Consider the following 17,788-nt stretch of genomic DNA (forward strand, 5'->3'; position numbering starts at 1 on the left):
TAACTTTTTCTTCTTAGTTTTAGCAGTTTTGTACATTAGGCTTGTATGTTACATCTAATGTTGTTAAATTAATGTTTATTGCATAATTTCAGTCTCATGTGTGTTAGCATTTAGTGTTTGTATGAATGACACTGGGCACCTTCTAGAAATGTTAGTATTTAAAAGCTGCTTGTGATGGGCTTCTTATCACCACCTGCTTTTGGTGTTTATCAGGTTGGTTAGTACATTACCATTATATCAGTTAATGAAATTACAGTATTTACCTGTTAATTTTAGTGAAAACAGTAAATGCTGCCGTATTTTTTACAGTAAAATTTTGGCAACTACAGCTTGTTTTTACCATAAATTTTAGAGATTTTTTTTATAATGCATATTTAATTTGCAAAAAAAAATTACGCCAACTTGACGTGTTTTTTTGACTTGTTGTTGCAAATAATGGGAGATGGAAATGCATTTTGCAAAGGAATTTCTCCATGCAATTTAAAGCCATGTGACTTTAATCTGACTAACCAGCGGATCAATCTCATTGCACAACATATGAAATATTATGTTTATTCTTAAATGCCCAAGCAAAGTCTGTTGTCAAAATATTTCTATAATTGCCTCCCAGAACTGTCTTACATAACTGCATTTCCAAACAACAGCCATAAACCTATTATATTCAGTGGTTTCTTCTACTTTTCTTAGTGATATTTGGTGCCAGTTTATAAGGAAGTGACGATTTAATTCTTTTTGACTCATTTGACTTATTCGCAAATGTTTTACACAATATTTAAATTTTGCGCATGTGTTAAATTCGCAACTTTGAATGGAAACCTGGCTATTTAGACATTTATGAAATTGAAATTTAACCCCTCTTTTTGGTCCATACAATGAAAGTCAATGTGATCCGATGTTGTTTGGAGTATACAGGTTTGGGTGAGTAGATGATGACAGAATTCATTTTAGGCTGAAATATCCCTTTAAAGAGTTGACATTTGTGTGTTTTTATTTCCTGTGGGATGCATGGATTCATAAATAAGAGGAAAGCAAATCGAAATGCATAACCCATCCTGGCTCACATCCACAATCTACTTTCTGTGATTGCTAGTGATTTGTTGTAACTGGTGGAGGGGTGTGTTTTAGAGTAGTCACAGCACCTGAATGGCTTTGAAGTAGCGGTGCACGCTTTGATTGATACACTCTGAAATCTTATGTCATTACGCTCATCCGCACTGATGTTTCTGTGCCAACAGGGATCTTACAGTTGTCCCAGCTGATTGAGTGTCTATACGGCTGCAAATGGAGCTTGTAGAAATGGCAGTGTGAAAAATCCATGCTATAACATATTCCGGTTTTACTCGATAGTATGTTTATCCATCATGCGTGTAGATGAATTCAGAAGCATGTTCTTTGTTTGCAAATACTGTAATGTATTTTTCAGACATGCAGCATGTAAAGAATCATAATTCCACAAGGTGAGCAACAGTTTAGCTTCTGTCAAGAAGGTTTATCTATTAGTGACAGATTCACTCATAGTAACACTGTATTAGTCTCTCCTTTAGTACTTGACCGTTATGAGTGTAGACTAGAAATGGGCATAGAGACCTTTAATGCTAATGAGTGTTTGTGGTTGTCCACTGGTATTATGGTCAGAGTTAGCTTTAGTGAAAATGACTGTCTAGTGAACTCATCTTTATTTCTTTAGCTCACTCAGCTCATTAAAGCTAATGTCTCATCAGTTTCTATTAGCACTGTTAACAGGGTAGTGACAGCACTCTAAGACAAAAGAGCAGAATGAAAAGAAGCCGCAAAGATTTGTTTCCTCACCTTAATTTGGCAAAACATCTGTGGAACTATGCGATCACATCTAATTTAAACTATAAAAAGAGGTTTATTCACATACTGTAAGAGTGTACACACTTTCAACCACACTAGCGCTCTCTGTGGTAAAGATAACTGCGTTCACTACGTGCCTACAAGAGATTTATGTGTTAGTGAGAGTCATTAGTGAGGGGCTTAATATCTAAGACTTTCATCAGTATTAAATGAAGATACATTTTTACTTTGAAATCTGGTATATCTGTTCAATTTTGCTTACACACCAGGATATTCTTCAAGCACATTTTGATCAGTTCAGACATTTTTAATCACAGCTATACTCACTTGCTAAAATGATATCATTTGTACAGGTTGAACCATCATTTGCTGACTACAATGATTTGTCAGAAAGTAATGCTCTAAAATAATAATAATAACAACCAAAACTGTTATTGTCTCTGGTTCTTCATACTTTTATTTAAAAAAAAAGATTGCAAATTATGTGAACTGTTAGGTGGACATACATTTAATAAAAATTGCTTTGTGTAGATGTATTGCTTTCTTTTGTGGAGAGGGGAAGAAGTTGGCTTGATGGCTTGTAATTTAGTAAATTATTAAAGTAAGTAAAAATGTGATGTTTAGTCAAAAATGTATATCATTTGCACAGGCTGAACTGTCTTTTACAGTCTGGGACGATTTATTAGCAAGCAGCTCTCAAATGAAAAAAAAAATCTTGTTATTCTCTTAAATAGCTCTTATTTGACTGAAGAAAAAAAAAAGATTTTAGCAAATAGTTTGAACTGTCAGGTGGGCATAAATTAATTACAAAATAAATTAATACAAATTTGCTTTGTGAGATTGTAATGTTTTTTCAAGTTGGCATGATGAATTGTAAAATTAATAACAAATTTGATATTTAGTTCCAAAAATTATACATTTTTTGGTAACACTTTACAATACATTTGTTAACATTAGTTAATAGATTAACTTACATGAACTAACAATGAAAAAATACATTTATTACACATTTATTACAGCTAAAAAAAAATTACTGTCATGCATTGTTCATGTCAGTTCACATGCATTAACTAATGCTTACAAACACAACTTGTGATTTTTATAATGTGTTAGTAAATGCTGAAATTAACATTAACTAAGATTAATACATGTTGTAGAAGTACTGTTAATTCTTAGTTTATGTTAACTATTGTACTTAACTCATGTTATCGTAAAGTGTTACCAATTTTTATTAGTGTTTGTTCAAATTTTACACTATATACAAAACTGTTTTATTTATTATTTTAGTATTTTTTTTTAAATAACAATAATTTAGTAAATTGATTCTGCTAAATCACAGTCAATTATTTGTGCTCTGAAAACTTTCACTTCCAACCGAAATTCACAGCACGTAGACCATAATTTACAATCTAATTACTAAGAAAACCATAAAGCAGACTTACTGTACAAACCACACATTATAACTCTTACCTGAGAGATCAATAAATCAGAATTCAATGTAAGGTCAGAGTTTTTTATGCTAAAATCAAAACAATAATCAAAAGTGATGCTGTGCTTGTCTCTTCCATCCTTTGCCAAAAACAAACCTAAAGTTGTTTCCTTTCTCTCTCTCTCTCGTACATCATTCCAAACACTATATATTTTCCTCCGAATTGAAAAAAAAGACTCAATAGCAATAAAGGTCCACCAAAGGACGTTGTAGATGGGTTGCATGGTTGTGTTTTGGCTGTGGTAGTGCGGTGCATCGGTGGGGGTTTGCTCCCCCATAATGGGGGCACATCTGGTGTGTCTGCATCCAAAGGGAAATAGATCAACCCCCCAAAGACCCTAAATGAACCCAATGCATATCCCAGTCCAGCCTAGGGCTGTTTCACTCTTCACAGCCTTGGAACAAGACTCTGGCATTGGCGGCCATCACCTTTGATCACCTTGAATTATTGAATAATTGTTGTTTAGTATTGTTACTAATAAACCCCTTTAAACGCAAGTCGAATATTCAGGTGTCCTTACAGGAAGTCTAATGATTACAGTGAATAATTAATGAAAAGATAATCAAACGCAAATCAAATGTTTTGCGAGTCGTCTCCTCCGTTACACGAGCAAGACAGCGGCAAGCGCGTGGCTGCGGAGATCTGCAATTAATGGCCGAGATCAGCTGTTGTGATGTCATTATACATTCCCTTCATTTTCTACAGTGGGTCTGTTTGATCTTTGAATACCCCCGGGAACTCCTGCCTCCTCCCTCTCAGCATCTCTCCCTTCCTCCCCCTCCTCCTGCTCTCCCTCGCTCGAGCAGAACCTCCCCTTTCTCTCTCCGAGGGCTCACATTGGCTTCCGTATGTGTGTGTGCGTGTGTAAGAGTGTAAGTGAAAGTGCGCAGCCGAGCCTTGATGACAGAGGGCCCAGGACCATTCAGACGACTCGCACGCCCGCGTTCAGCCCACCTCCAGAACAGCTGAGAAAAAGAAACAGTCCAGAGAAAGAACAGCAAACAAAAGAGAGCCAGACAGAATCAAAAAGACTTCTGCTTCTATATACAAAACAAAGAAGAAGAAGAAGAAGAAGAAGAAGAAGGAGTAGAGGCAGAGTGAGGGTTTCAGAGAGAGAGAGAGAGAGAGAGGGAGAGATAGAGAGAGAGGATCTCCCAGCTTAATGCGCAAAACGTCCCGCTACCACATGCTGTGCTCAATGGCCAACACAGGCTGTCTTCTGCTCTCCGGCTCAGGGATGCTAACTCACTCTCTACAGTGTCCCCCTGCGTTCCTCTACCTACCCGAGGTAAGGCAATCCCGATCCTCCGTCTTGCGCTCGCTCTTCCTTCCACTTCTTCTTCGTCTGCTACTTGCGGGTGACACGTGCTAGCATTGTGTTCACCCCCTCCTCCTCATATCCCTCCTCCCTCAAAGCCCTCGGCAGGGGTCATCCTTCTCCGTTCCCATCTTTTCATTCATGCTGTGAGTTTTTGCAGTGTCAGTTTTGCTTTTATACGACAGTTATTCCACATACTATACAAACTTTTTTTTTTTGCTTGTATCTATTTTAGTGTATACAGTGTCTTTTTTGTTTTCGTTGTTTTTTTAATTATTTTTGTTTTTTATGATTATATATAACCTTTTTGTATCCGGAGTCAATCACACATCACTTCCTCCATTCAAACTGTGTTTTTTCATTCAAGTTTGACTGAATCAGTTGAATTGCATTCAGAAGTTGTGTGAATGCGTCTCTGCTTTTTGCGAGCCGCTCACTGGCCGAATGTAGACAGATGTCACTGAATTAGTCCGTTGTAGTAAATGGGGGTTGGCTGACTTTTCTGAAGGTGCTTGGAAATTGTGTGGCACGTGAGGGGCTGCGCTGATTGTTTTTGGCCGCGTGTGTGCTTTACTACGGGCAGCGTGTGTGCGATGGCAGGCTGCTGCTTTCCTCTAGACGGTGTGTTATTGCTCAGATATAAAGAATGATAAGGCTGTTGAGAGATAACCTGCCTCATGCTGCTACCAAATCGCTCCTCACTCATCACCTTAACAGTCGCTGTCCCGGCAAACACACACACAACACCAGCTGTCCGGGCCTCTGCTGTCCCAGCGCCGTTCGCTCTGTGTGTACATGTGTGTCTGTGCATACAAATAAGGCGCATTTAAGAATTCATCCTGTAAATGCTTGCGCGTTTGAGCGTCCTCATAATTCCTCATCTGATTTTGAACAGATGTCATCGACAAGATGTCAGGGCTTGTTTTTGTGTACACCCGTAATTGATTAGCTGTGAGAAACGTCTCTCAAATATCTGTCATATCGGGCTCGTCGCATTTGAGGCGCTAGCAGGGGTTTGTTTCAGTTTCAGTATTGTTATTTTGCTACTGCGATTTCAGATTTTTTTTTTTCTCTGAACTCGAGTTAAAAAAAATGAATGAAACGCAGACTTGTTCCCATCTATCAAATTTAGTATGACTCACTTCCAAATAATACAGACAGATTCAGAAAGAGTTATCACACCCTCAGGGATTCTACAGGATCCCATTCGTTATTCCTTTTGCCTTTCTTTGCTTTTATTCACCTGCTGAAATGGTAGCCACACACGGCACGTCACATCTTGTAGATTGTGAATTGTAATAAGATTTGTTTCTTCGTTCTTTCGTGTCGGATTCCTCACCTGTGTCTCATCTCAGACTGCAGTCTATGCTTTAAAAAATACAAATAGTTAAGGGAAACTTCTTTGTGTGCTTCAAAAACAAAAGTGTGTTTTACAAAAAGTAAACTTACTATTGTACAGTTTTTTTAATTAGACACACTTCTTTTTAAATCATGTCTCTTATATATTCACTCAAAGGCATTTTAATGTCTACAAATATTGTTAAAAATATTACAATAACACACACGATCCTTGTTTTTAACATAATGAACAGCATGTCTCTGAACTTAATTTGTGTCATGCATCCGTGTGTGTGTGTGTGTGTAGTGTGAGTGTGTTTTGGCCACTGACTGCATGCACTAGCACTGGTAAATGCTGTTTAGCTGCATTACTGTCTGTTTTCATTGGATTAGGAATTAACTAGGGATCCACACCGCTTTTGTTTTGCGCTTAATAGCAAAAGTTTGAGCCGTAGCACCATGCAGGTAATTTTTTAGCAAGCAGTGTGTTTTCTCACACGGTGTGGAGTTGCAGAACAAAACAATTGCAGAGGCAGAACGTGTTTGTAGTTGAGTAGCTTGTTCTGTAACCTCATTTAAACATCAAACCGCTTTTGTTTGATACAGTCTGGTGTTGAAAATAAAAAGGACTGTCAGTGATGTCAAGTGAGCGTTTAAAAAAAAAAAAAAAGATTGGATATTTCACAGATATGAAAGAAAAACATATTCGACATTACATTCTTCTCTCTTTCTTTAGCAAACGTGACCTCTATCTACATTTAATTTAAATTTGGCTGGATACGATTCCCTCCCTCTCCTTTTATTGCGGCAGAGGCTGGTTCTCAAGTCTTGAGTCAATACGGAGCAGTAAATCTGCTTGTGCAAGCATCTCTCCTTCCCTAGAGGACCGAAAATCTTTACCCATGCTCAGGATAGTTAAACAATTCTCGCTATTGTATGATTTTCTCCTGAGCCATGGAGCTGAATATTAGAAGTGTATTCTCTAGTGAGTTTTTAGTCATTTCTAGCAGTGGTCGAAGTCATTTTGCAAGTATAACTCCAAAATACACACACGCACACGTATAGAGACGAAGAAAGCGTTGTGTGTATTTCACATGTTGAATTGTCAGCACAAAAGCTTCACCTGCTCTGCTGCAGGTGGTCTCTCGCATGTCTAGAGCTGTAGAGAGGAATAAAGCCAGCTTTGAAAACAGCCAGAGAAGAGGTAGATGGAGTAACAAGAATGGAAACATTAAAGAGAGGAAGAGGAAGGTGTGGGAAAATGAAATCCATGAATGAGAGAGGATTGAGAGGGATATGAATGCTCAGCCACAATGAGATATAATTGGACGGGTGGGCTAGTGTGAGCAGAAACGTAGGGAGTGGTTGAAGCCGTGCTGCACGGGAGAGATATTCCTCCCTGAAGACTTGCTGCTGAGTGACACCAACCCCTGCTAACGATGATCAGATATTTGAAACACGCACACCGGACTCACTCAACTCTCGCTATGAGTGTAACTCAGCATACACTCGCTTGTCAATAGCCGATGACATAATGGCTTGGAAATGGAGGCGAAACCCCTGGGAATATGGATCAGCTGATGGCCACTGCACTAAAGCAGATGTTAGTCTCGTTTTATTTCTGGTTTGCAAGTGCAAATTAACGACAGCCGCAATGAGGATGAATCTGTATAGCCGGCTGTATCAATACAGCGTATCAATAGGTAATTGTTTTGCTAACGGTATTGTAGTTAGCCTGCTTCTACTCTTAAACACATCTGATAAGATCAAATTAATGTGCTGCTCGTACAGATGGGATTGTGCTGGAAAAGAAATGTGTTTTGTTTTGAATTCAAGGGATCCTTTTATATCACCTCGTACAAAATTAGTTTTACTCATTAGAGGTAGGACTTCATTTGTGCATATGTGTTTTAAGAGAAAAAAGTGGGTGGTGGACGACTAATCAAACAAGTTTAAATACTCCTGAGATTAAAAGCAGGTTATTATAGGAAATAGGTACGTGATCTGAGAGCATCGTAGCGCGGTTGTGCGACTTCTGTGTTCACAACACTGGGGAGTGTTTTCCCCCAGACAACGCTGCTCTGCATTGATGTAACGTGAACATAGCATTTTCATATTAATACTAAATGAAAACACTCTTTATAGGTTTTCTCAGTTATGTGAAGTGCCCTGGAACTCATTAAAATATCATATCTATCAGCTCCACTAAATTATTGATTACAGTACCAGCGAAGTGCCAACATTTGTCTCTGTCTTGTCATCCCTTCAATCTTGCGCATCTTAAATTGAAGGAATATGTTTCGTATGCATAAACCTGAAGTGTGCATTAGTGCTGCATTAGTTATGGATTCTGGAAAGAACGACAGATTTTTCATGTCATTGTTTGGATCATCACATTATTCATGTTATGGGGCTAATCAATTCCAGGCATCGAGTTTCTGAAATAAAACCTGCGGATTCCTAAAACACAATGACTTCAGCACTCAAGTGAGGTTTGTAGTAATCCTATAAAGTATTTGTGGTCTGCGCTGGCGATTTAATCAAAGGCGTAATTATTTTCTTGGGCATCAGCACAATCAAGCAAAAAGTTTCTTTGAATTTCGCACCGCATTATTTAGTTCATGCAGCTAATTCACCAAAGTCCTCTCCTTCACTGTGCCCTAGTGTTAATGATGCATTGTATTGTTATTTATTAGGCCACCGCATCGGCATCTATTTAGCCATCCCCATATTTATCTTCCTCCATAATTGGGCGCACAAGAGAAATTAGTCATTTTACTCTAAGCCTCTTTTTACTGAGCTGATCATTAACCATTTGACTTAACGCTTTATGTATCTTTATTTAATATGTTGTGCATGTCATTGCAAATGTCTTTAAAAAGCATGTTCCATTATTTATGCAAATTGTACAGTGAGAGAAAGGACAACCACGGACATTTCCTCAGACCAGTTTGGCCTGGTCATGTATTTAAGTATATAAAACTATTAAAATGCTTGAGTTGTTGAATTAAAAAATGTGGGATATTATTAAACAGAAATTAGTGTTTTAAATACATTTAGGTTTTTAGTATGTTACCTGGTGTCTAATTTATGCTAGATGATATTTGATCATTGCTCAATGCATTTAGAAATACTACTTTACTGCCATATTCACATTCGTTTTATTAGTTTCTTTTAATCACATCTTTATATTTTGTCAAGGAATGCCCTGTCTCGGGTTCTTATACGTCTTTTACAATTATTACTCTAAAATAAAAACTTGAACTCAATCCTACTTTTTTTAACTAATTAGATCATGATCTAGAAACCAAATATGTTCAGTCACATTTTTATTGACACTTTTAAAAATGCTTTTTGTTAATTGTACAATCTTAAACCTACGCCTAATCAAAAACATCATATCGCTTCGTCTGCTTTGAGTGGAATTGAGAGAGAAACATCAGAGCTGTGGCATGTGTGTGAGCGTGTCTGCATTAGATCTCTGCAGATGGTGTGATGTTCCCCACAAGCCCCAGTGTTGAGAGTGTGCAACGGTATTGATGTTTCTGTGCTTTGCTGCAATGCACGCTGGGCCGCCACTGGCTCTGCACCACGGTTATCCTCAAGAGGTGAGAATTACGGGAAGGCTGGGTCCTCCAGGGTCTTCTAAGATCCATTGGGTGGATCTTAATAAATCTCTGAAGACCCTGTGATGCTTAGAGGACTTCGGGCTGGAGTGTAGTTGGTTATCTGTGTATCAGTGCTGCGCAGATCAATTCATGCCCACATACTGTAGGTGTTATTCGCCTATTCAGGTCTAAAGTCTCTGCATGGGCCGTGCAGCGGAGGCATGTATTGCAAATAATTTATGTGTACGCCATTTAGCAGATGTTCTCGTGAAGGACGACTTACAAAGTGCTTCAGTTTCACATGTGACTGTCATGTTGTTGCAAATGTCTTTAAAAAGCATGTTCCACTTGCTGTCTTTTATTTATGCGAATTGTACAGTCAGAGAAAGGACAATCAGGGACATTTTCTCTGATCAGTGTGGCCTGGTCATGTTTTTAAGCATATAAAAATGCTTAAACAGTATTTCAAATTAATTTAGATTTTTTATATGTTAACTTGTGTTAGAAATACTACATTTTTACTGCCGTATTCACACTCGTTTTATGTTTTATTTATGTTTCTTTTAATCACTTACGCAGCTCAGACGGCCTCTTCTGATCATCCTCCCCCAGATCGACTCGAGTGAGCGACTTTTTGAGGCGATCCAACTGGAGTCTCCTCTCTGTTGCTTCTCCAAGACGAGTTAATTAGCTGTGTGAGGTAGTTTCATTTCCTTAGCAGACACGCAAAGTACTTCAGCTGCTTTGCAACGAGAGGAGAATAGCTAGATAAATTGGATGGCGTTTTATCGAAGTGTGTGTACTTTGCACGCTGCTCATGGCCAGGACTTGGAGGGTAGCAAAAGGACCCACGCCATGCGCCAACCCCGACCACCTTTCCCATTAAGCCTCTATAAGCCCTGAAATCTAAGCGTTGGTTCACCCGGAGTATATCTCTCACATTGTAAAGTTAGAGCTGAATTTATAATGCCGCCCCTTCATCTCCTTTGCTATTTCTTTGCTGTACTGGTTCAAAGCATTCTCTTTTCTCTCAGCCATACCTAGTTTGTTGAGCGAGGCTCTTTTTATTGGGTGTACAGACCCTTTGGCATCAGTGGAGTCTTTGGTACGTATGAGAAGAATACTTAAAAGTGGCTTTTTCACTTTTTGGTTTGTTTGTTTGCTTGTTTTTCTGCTTTAAAAGTTTTTTTATATTTTAAATGCACGTAGATGTGCATTCTGGGTTATGCTGGGTTCACTTAGTGGGTTAATGTTGATAATCAAAGTTATTGTGAGGTATTTACAATGGAATTCAATTTAGATGTAAAGCTTAAAATTTTATAAAAGCACTTTACGCCTGTTCAAATGTTTGGGGTTGGTAAGATTTCAGGTCAGCGAGTTCCTTATCCTCACCAAGGCTTTTTTTATAAAAAAAAAAAAAAACAGTAAAAGCTGTAATAGTTTTGAAATATTGCAATTTAAAATAAGTTTTCTATTTTAATTTATTCCTTTAATAGCAAAGCTTCAGTTGTCAGTGTCGCATTCTAATATGCTGATTTTGTGCTTAAGAAACATTTTATTATCAATGTTAAAAACAGTTGCACTGCTTTATTCATTTCATTTTTTACTTTTTTTTATATTATTATTTTTTTAAGGATACTTTCATGAATAGAATGTTCAAAAGAACAGCATTTATTTTACATTTTTTGTAACATTATAAATATCTGTCACTTCTGATCATCTTTGCTGAATAAAAGTTTTAATAAAAAATATTTTTTAAATACTGTAAAATAGTAATAATTGTGAAATATTACAATCTGAAGTAATTGTTTTCTATTTTAATTTATTATAAAATATAATTTATTCCTTTGACAGCAAGGCTTCAGTCGCCAGTGTCGCATTCTAATATGCTGATTTTGTGCTTGAAAACATTTCTTACTATTATCAATGTTAAAAAGAGTTGCGCTGCGTTATTAACTTAAATTTTTTTATTTATTTTAATTTTTATATTATTATTTTTTAAGGATGCTTTCATAAATAGAATGTTCAAAAGAACAGCATTTATTTGAAATAGAATTCTTTTGTAACATTATAAATATCTGTCACTTCTGATCATCTTTGCTGAATAAAAGTATAAAAGAATACAGTGAAAACAGTAATAATTATGAAATATTACAAAGTAAAGTAACTGTTTTCTATTTTCTATTCCTTTGATAGCAAAGCTACAGTCATCAGTGTCACATACCAGTTGAACTGCTTTATTAACTTTGTTTCTTATTTTTTTATATTCCTATTATTTTTAAGGATACTCTCATAAATAGAATGTTCAAAAGAACAGCATTTATTCGAAATAGAATTATTTTGTAACATAAATATCTGTCACTTCTGATAATCCTTGCTGAATAAAAGTATAAACAAATACATAAAAACAGTAATAATTATGATATGTTACATTGTAAAGTAACTGTTTTCTATTTTAATTTATTATAATATATAATTTATTTCTTTGATAGTAAAGCTTCAGTCATTCGTGTCACATTCCAATGCTGATTTGAAATATTTCTTACTATTATCAATGTTAAAAACAGAAAAACAGTTGCACTGCTTTATTAACGTTATTTCTTAAAAATGTTGATATTCTTATTGCTTTTAAGGATTATTTCATAATTAGAATGTTCAAAAGGACAGCATTTATTTGAAATTGAATTATTTTGTAACATTCTAAATATCTGGCACTGCTAATAATCTTTCCTGAATAAAGTTTTTTTTTTTTTTTAATACAGTAAAAACAGTAATAATTATTAAATATCACATAGTAAAATAACTTTTCTATTTTAATTTATTATAAAATATAATTTATTCCTTTGAAGCTTCAGTCATCAGTGTGACATTCCAAAGCTGATTTGAAACATTTCTTACTATTATAAATGATAAAAAAAAAAACAGTTGCACTGCTTTATTAACTTCATTTTTTTATTTCTTTGATTTTCAAAAAATATTCTTATTACTTTTAAGGAGTCTTTCATAAATAGAATGTTCAAAAGAACAGCATTTATTTGAAATCGGTTTGTTTTTGCAACATTATAAAATTCTGTCGCTTCTCATAATCCCTGCTCAATAAAAGTATATTATATAAGTGTATATTTTTTTCTGTTAAAGCTTATATAAGTGATATCTTATATAAGCTATAAATTAGTTTCCATCATTTATATGGTTGAAAAGTGTTAACAAGTTTGTGGCTGTGTTATTAAAAGTACTATGTATTTTAACATTTACAGATTGTAAGAAAAAGAAGATTAATTGCCAGTAGTCACCATTATGCCACAAGTGCTGCCGTTCGAGCTTACCTTGTACTGAACCCGGAATATTCCTTTAAACAAACACGTCGACAGTAATGCGTCACAGCTGCATTTGTGATATTTGAATTAGAACGCCCTCCTTAACAGACTAGCGAACATATGACACTTCCTCCGGCTCTCCACATGGTTATTTTTTTCCCTCGCCGCCACCTCCCCATCTCTAACCATGTCTATCTGTCTCTTCTCAGTCTCTGCTGTAGTCAAGACCGGCTTTATCTGTGTGTTTAGACAGGCAAGGAAAGAATTACACTGACAGTGCTTAGGAAATGATAGGCTGGTACTGAGATATTTGTGCCCCATAAATTCTCCACTGCTCAGCATAATTTACGACAGAAGCTGCATGCGCGTGTCTGTGTGTGTGTGTATGAGAAGTTCGTGTCCCACTGTATCTGTCTCCATCTGCTTAGCCACTTTTGCTCCGCCGTAAATTAAGGGCCTATAGACAGCTCCCCTCAAGTCTCCGCTCACATAAAAATGAGACGCTAGTCATCTCTCTCCCCCCCCCTCTTTCGCTCTCGCTCTCGCTATCTCTAATTGAAAGAGAGCTATGTAAAGGTGAGGTGAGGATCGACATAGGTGCGCAGTCCTGATAGCACAGGTACCACGTTATCTAAAGGCCATTAAAGCAGGGGTTAGCGTTTTAAAGGTTAGCGTGAAAACGTGTTTTTAATTAGCGTAGCTCACTTTGTACGTGTAGTGTCTGCAGGAGGTCCTTCGACGTGAGAATCGTAGATTGTACGGAGAGGTCTTCAACCTGACATTCACAAGGTTGCGGTAGTTAGACGCTACTAGTGATGTAAGTAATTACCTTAGCGTTCGCCACGCGCATCAGTCAGCTGTCAACATTCTGACACCGATAGCGTAGAATTAGGATATTTGTTGTTGACATTTAAAGTTCAATACCCTTTCACCTCAGCGTCGTGATGTGTTTTTCACCCTGCTAGACCTAATTGCTGCCAGTTTTCGTATGTTTACAACAAGGTTTTAGTTAGCTAGCCTGTACTCTCGTGGTCTGTAAACGAATGAGTTCATTTCCAGCGTTCCGAAGGGCAATACAGTGTTGTTAGCGCAGACGCTCACCTGCTGAACAATTAGCGCTACATAAACCCCGCAGCCATTTTCAGTCCAATACTAAAGCAAAGCTCAGTAACACGGCTGGTGAATTATGTATAGCTTAGTCAAGCATAGTTTAATATAGGGCCGTCTATTAATCAATCCTAGTCTAATTGCAATATATTTTCATTTCGTTCAGGTCTCTACCTGCTGTTAGGCACGGTAGTATTAACCCACAGGGCCAGCTAGCAGAAATGATTTAGATTTTTGTTCGACGGATTTTTATGTTTGCTGGTATTAGTGTAATTCTGCTGAATGCATTATCTGCGTGCTGTTCTACACACGCACAGCAAAAAGTGAGCCGGTCCCTGTGGCCCTGCATGCACAATAATGACATTATCATGCTTGCAATAAATAATCCAACATATGCCTCTGATTAACAGAGCCTTTCATTGCGTACCATAGAGAAACAAAGAAAGCGGAAAACTTAATGAAATGCGCGCTGACATATCGCCTCCTTTGTGACTGCTGCAAATTGATTGTCGAAACTCTAATTTGTATATATGTCACAGAACATTTTACCCAGCTTTATGGTACATAGCTTTTACGTCCAAAAGTATTCACCCTCCTTTTTGTTTTTTCTTTTGATACTCTCTGAATTTTTGCTGTCGTGTATTTTGTCCTCACTAAGGCTGTAGATGTTGCTCCATTTTGAAAATCTTGATTCAATTCACTTTTCTTTGCCCATTTTTTTTTTCTCTCCGAGGGGAGAGGAGCTGAAAGGGAGGGATTCGGCTTTGGCACCTTTCAATACGCTTCTAATCAACAGCTCGGTTCCTCTCGCATACGGAAGCTCTTAATTACTGCTAATTGTGGCCATTACCATGGGAAAATTAAATAATAAAAGCAAGGCAAATATTGATGTTAATTGATGGAGCTGCTCGCTGATTGCACAGCTTTCGAAACGGTTTCAATAAGTTTGAATTAACCCCATTTGCATACATTAATTGGGATAATTAGAAATTAAGATGATTGCTGTTGAGGTTGATCACTAGTATTGTGTGTGTGAGTGAGATGCGCTGTAATGAAAACAGGCCGGGCAGAGGGATGCTTTGGATGCTAGCAGCTCCGCGTGTTCTGTCATAAGTAATTACTCTAATCGCTCGAGCTGTTCACACTGAACTTGAGAGACCTGGCTCGGAGTGCCTTCAGAGACGCGTATGAAACCAGGTGAAGGTCTTTCTGATGCCATTTGTGTTCTGGCAAACTTTGGAGTGACAGGAGTTTGGAGAATGTTTATGTAGATTCCTGTAATACTGAGAAAAAAAAACTTGAGAATCCTAAAAATGTAGCATCTAAATTAACTGGTGTTATTTAAGTTATAAATATTATTTTAAAATGTCTGAATCAGATAGAAAGGTCAGATTAGTTTGGAATACTGCAACTCCCTAGGGGTGAAAACTTTTGCTTACAGTGTATTTATAAAATAAGAAAAAAACATGGTTCATGCACCAGTAGATTGTGCCACAACAAACTTAAATATTTTATGAAATGGCAGGTGTAAAAATTAATTTTATATTTATCTTAAAACGGCCAAAAAAAATATTAAGATGAAAAACAATTTTTGCAGAGATGGACAGTTTAAATTTAGTGGTACACTGAAAAAATAATGGTGTGGAAACAATTTTCACTTAAAAAGTGCTAGTTAATTTCACAAATGATTACAAATAAATGGCAAGTAACAAATTGTTTACACATTTTTGACGTAGAGAGACTGAAATGGTATTTTCCTATTAAACATACTCCAATATCTATGTTTGCTTTACAAATTCAAATTTTCAGACATGTTGATATTGTATGTGCCCTTTTTAATCTTTTAGTTGGCGTTATATAATTGTAAGTTACAGTAGTTTTTGTAGTTTATTTTTGTTTAAAGTGATGGTTCACCCAAAAATGTTAAATTATCTGATCATTTACTCACTCTCCACCTGTTTCTTTTTTTTTTTTTTTTTTTAGCTTAACTTCAAAAAATAATGAAAAATGTTGATAACCAAACAGTTGACGGTAGCCATTGACATTCATAGTATGCAAAAAACTATGGAAATCAATGGCTACCGTCAACTGTTTGGTTACCAACATTCTTCAAAATATCTTCTTTTGTGTTCAACTGTTAAAAAAAATTCATACAGGTTTGAAACAACTTCATGGTGAATAAATGACAGAATTTTCATTTTTGGGTGAACAATCCTTTTTTTCATTTACAGAAAAATATACAGTATAGATACTTTCTACCCATAAGTTTTAATTAAACAAAACTTAAAACGCTGAAGTTAAAACATAAAAGTAGTTAATCAGACAGTTGTTATTATTTAGTCACAATATCAAAAATAATATTATAACTGCACATGAATCTTCTCAGTCCAGGACTGAGTTTATTGTTGGTAAGGTTTATGAGATTTGTTTGCGGTTGTAGATGACCACTTTAGTGAATCAGCTTGCTCTTTTGGCACTTTTCAACATTCATACACTCTGTGTTCACCATTCATCAGAAAAACAATGAAATCAAGCAAGGACTGGAAATATTGAGAAATCTTGTTCTTCAGTCTCAAGTCCCACGAGATGGTTATTGAGGTGGCTGTAATTTGATAAGATGAATAAAGTCTGTGGGCTGCAGGCGACTCAGCACTTTCCCCGGCACTTTTCCGACCTCACTCCTACCTTCACAGAACTTCTGACGGCGGAAAAAAAAACCCCTGACATTGGCAGCAGCGGGAGCCCACCTATCGATTAGGTCAAATCTGGGATAGATGATGGATTGGAGGTAATTTTAGGGGCATAGAGGGGGTATCTAGCAGGGTGCAGCCCCCACAGACCCATCTGGTAGAACAAACGGAGGTAGACGGCGGTCAACCTCTTCATAGCGCGGGCCGAACGCTAGCCTGTGGCATTCCAGAAGAGGGCGGAGGGGAGAGGAGAGACGATGCGATTCGCCGCTCAGATCCACCTCCAGATCCATCTGTGCTCCGGGGTTGCACCACTTCCCGACATCCCTCAGGATCTTTCCAGACATCGCTCGACATGGCTTCGCTTTGGCGCCAGTATTTGTTCTCTCCTTCTCCTTTTTTCCCACTCTCTGTCTCTCTCTCTCACTCTCTCTCTTTAGTTTTCCGTTGTGGCTGTTTCTTTGTTAGGTATTCTTCCAATTTAATTACGAAGGCTTTGAAGTTCCCATGAATAATGGCAAAGTGCACCCTTCCAGAGCCTACAGCTTTTTATTCAGATCAAAGATAGCTTTTACATCAGCCAGAACTCCTCCCCCCAGCTGAGAGCAGTCACAGGGTTTTCAGACACCAGGTGCCAAGGCTCGTCTTTTTGCCTGCTCCCCCGTCAAACGCGGGCGATGGAGGCTCCCCTGGATGGGTATTGAACTGTTGTTGCAAGATGTCAAAAGCTCATTCCAAGGTTGGCACTAAAACCTGCATGCAACATCAGACCCTCTTTGTAACTTTAACCTTTCATCTACGGGGCAGATGGCAACAAATAACCGGTACAGTTTACAAAAGAAAAAAGAATAGCTTCTGTTTTATTTCTTTGCACTTCTGCGCACTTCTTTTGTTTGCTGGTTATTTACAAAGGCATTTATAGAGTGCTTCCAAAAATGTTTTAGGTGTCCAAAATAATGAATTGTCTGCACAAATATGTGCAAATTCCATGTGGAATTTATTTTATTTTGTTATATTATTTGCTTCTCAGATTATTTACAGATATATTTTAATATATTATATTTAATTAATTATCATAATTATCATGTTGTTTTATATATTT

At 37.1% G+C, this 17,788-nt stretch overlaps 1 protein-coding gene across 3 annotated transcripts in view; it reads left to right on the top strand.

Moving 5' to 3' along the window:
* Positions 1-17,788, top strand: part of rbfox3a (RNA binding fox-1 homolog 3a) — a 533,508-nt gene that overhangs the window by 379,034 nt on the left and 136,686 nt on the right. The window contains exon 1 of one of the 3 annotated variants that reach the window (XM_073827725.1): positions 4,226-4,596. The exons of the other annotated variants lie outside the window; for them this stretch is intronic. Coding sequence (XP_073683826.1) covers positions 4,471-4,596 — 126 coding nt within the window. The 5' untranslated portion in view covers positions 4,226-4,470. Of the gene's footprint in view, positions 1-4,225; positions 4,597-17,788 lie in introns of those variants that run through there. 3 annotated transcript variants of the gene reach the window in all.

The sequence above is a fragment of the Garra rufa genome, chromosome 22, assembly GCF_049309525.1.
Source record: "Garra rufa chromosome 22, GarRuf1.0, whole genome shotgun sequence".
Classification (NCBI taxonomy): Eukaryota; Metazoa; Chordata; class Actinopteri; order Cypriniformes; family Cyprinidae; genus Garra; species Garra rufa.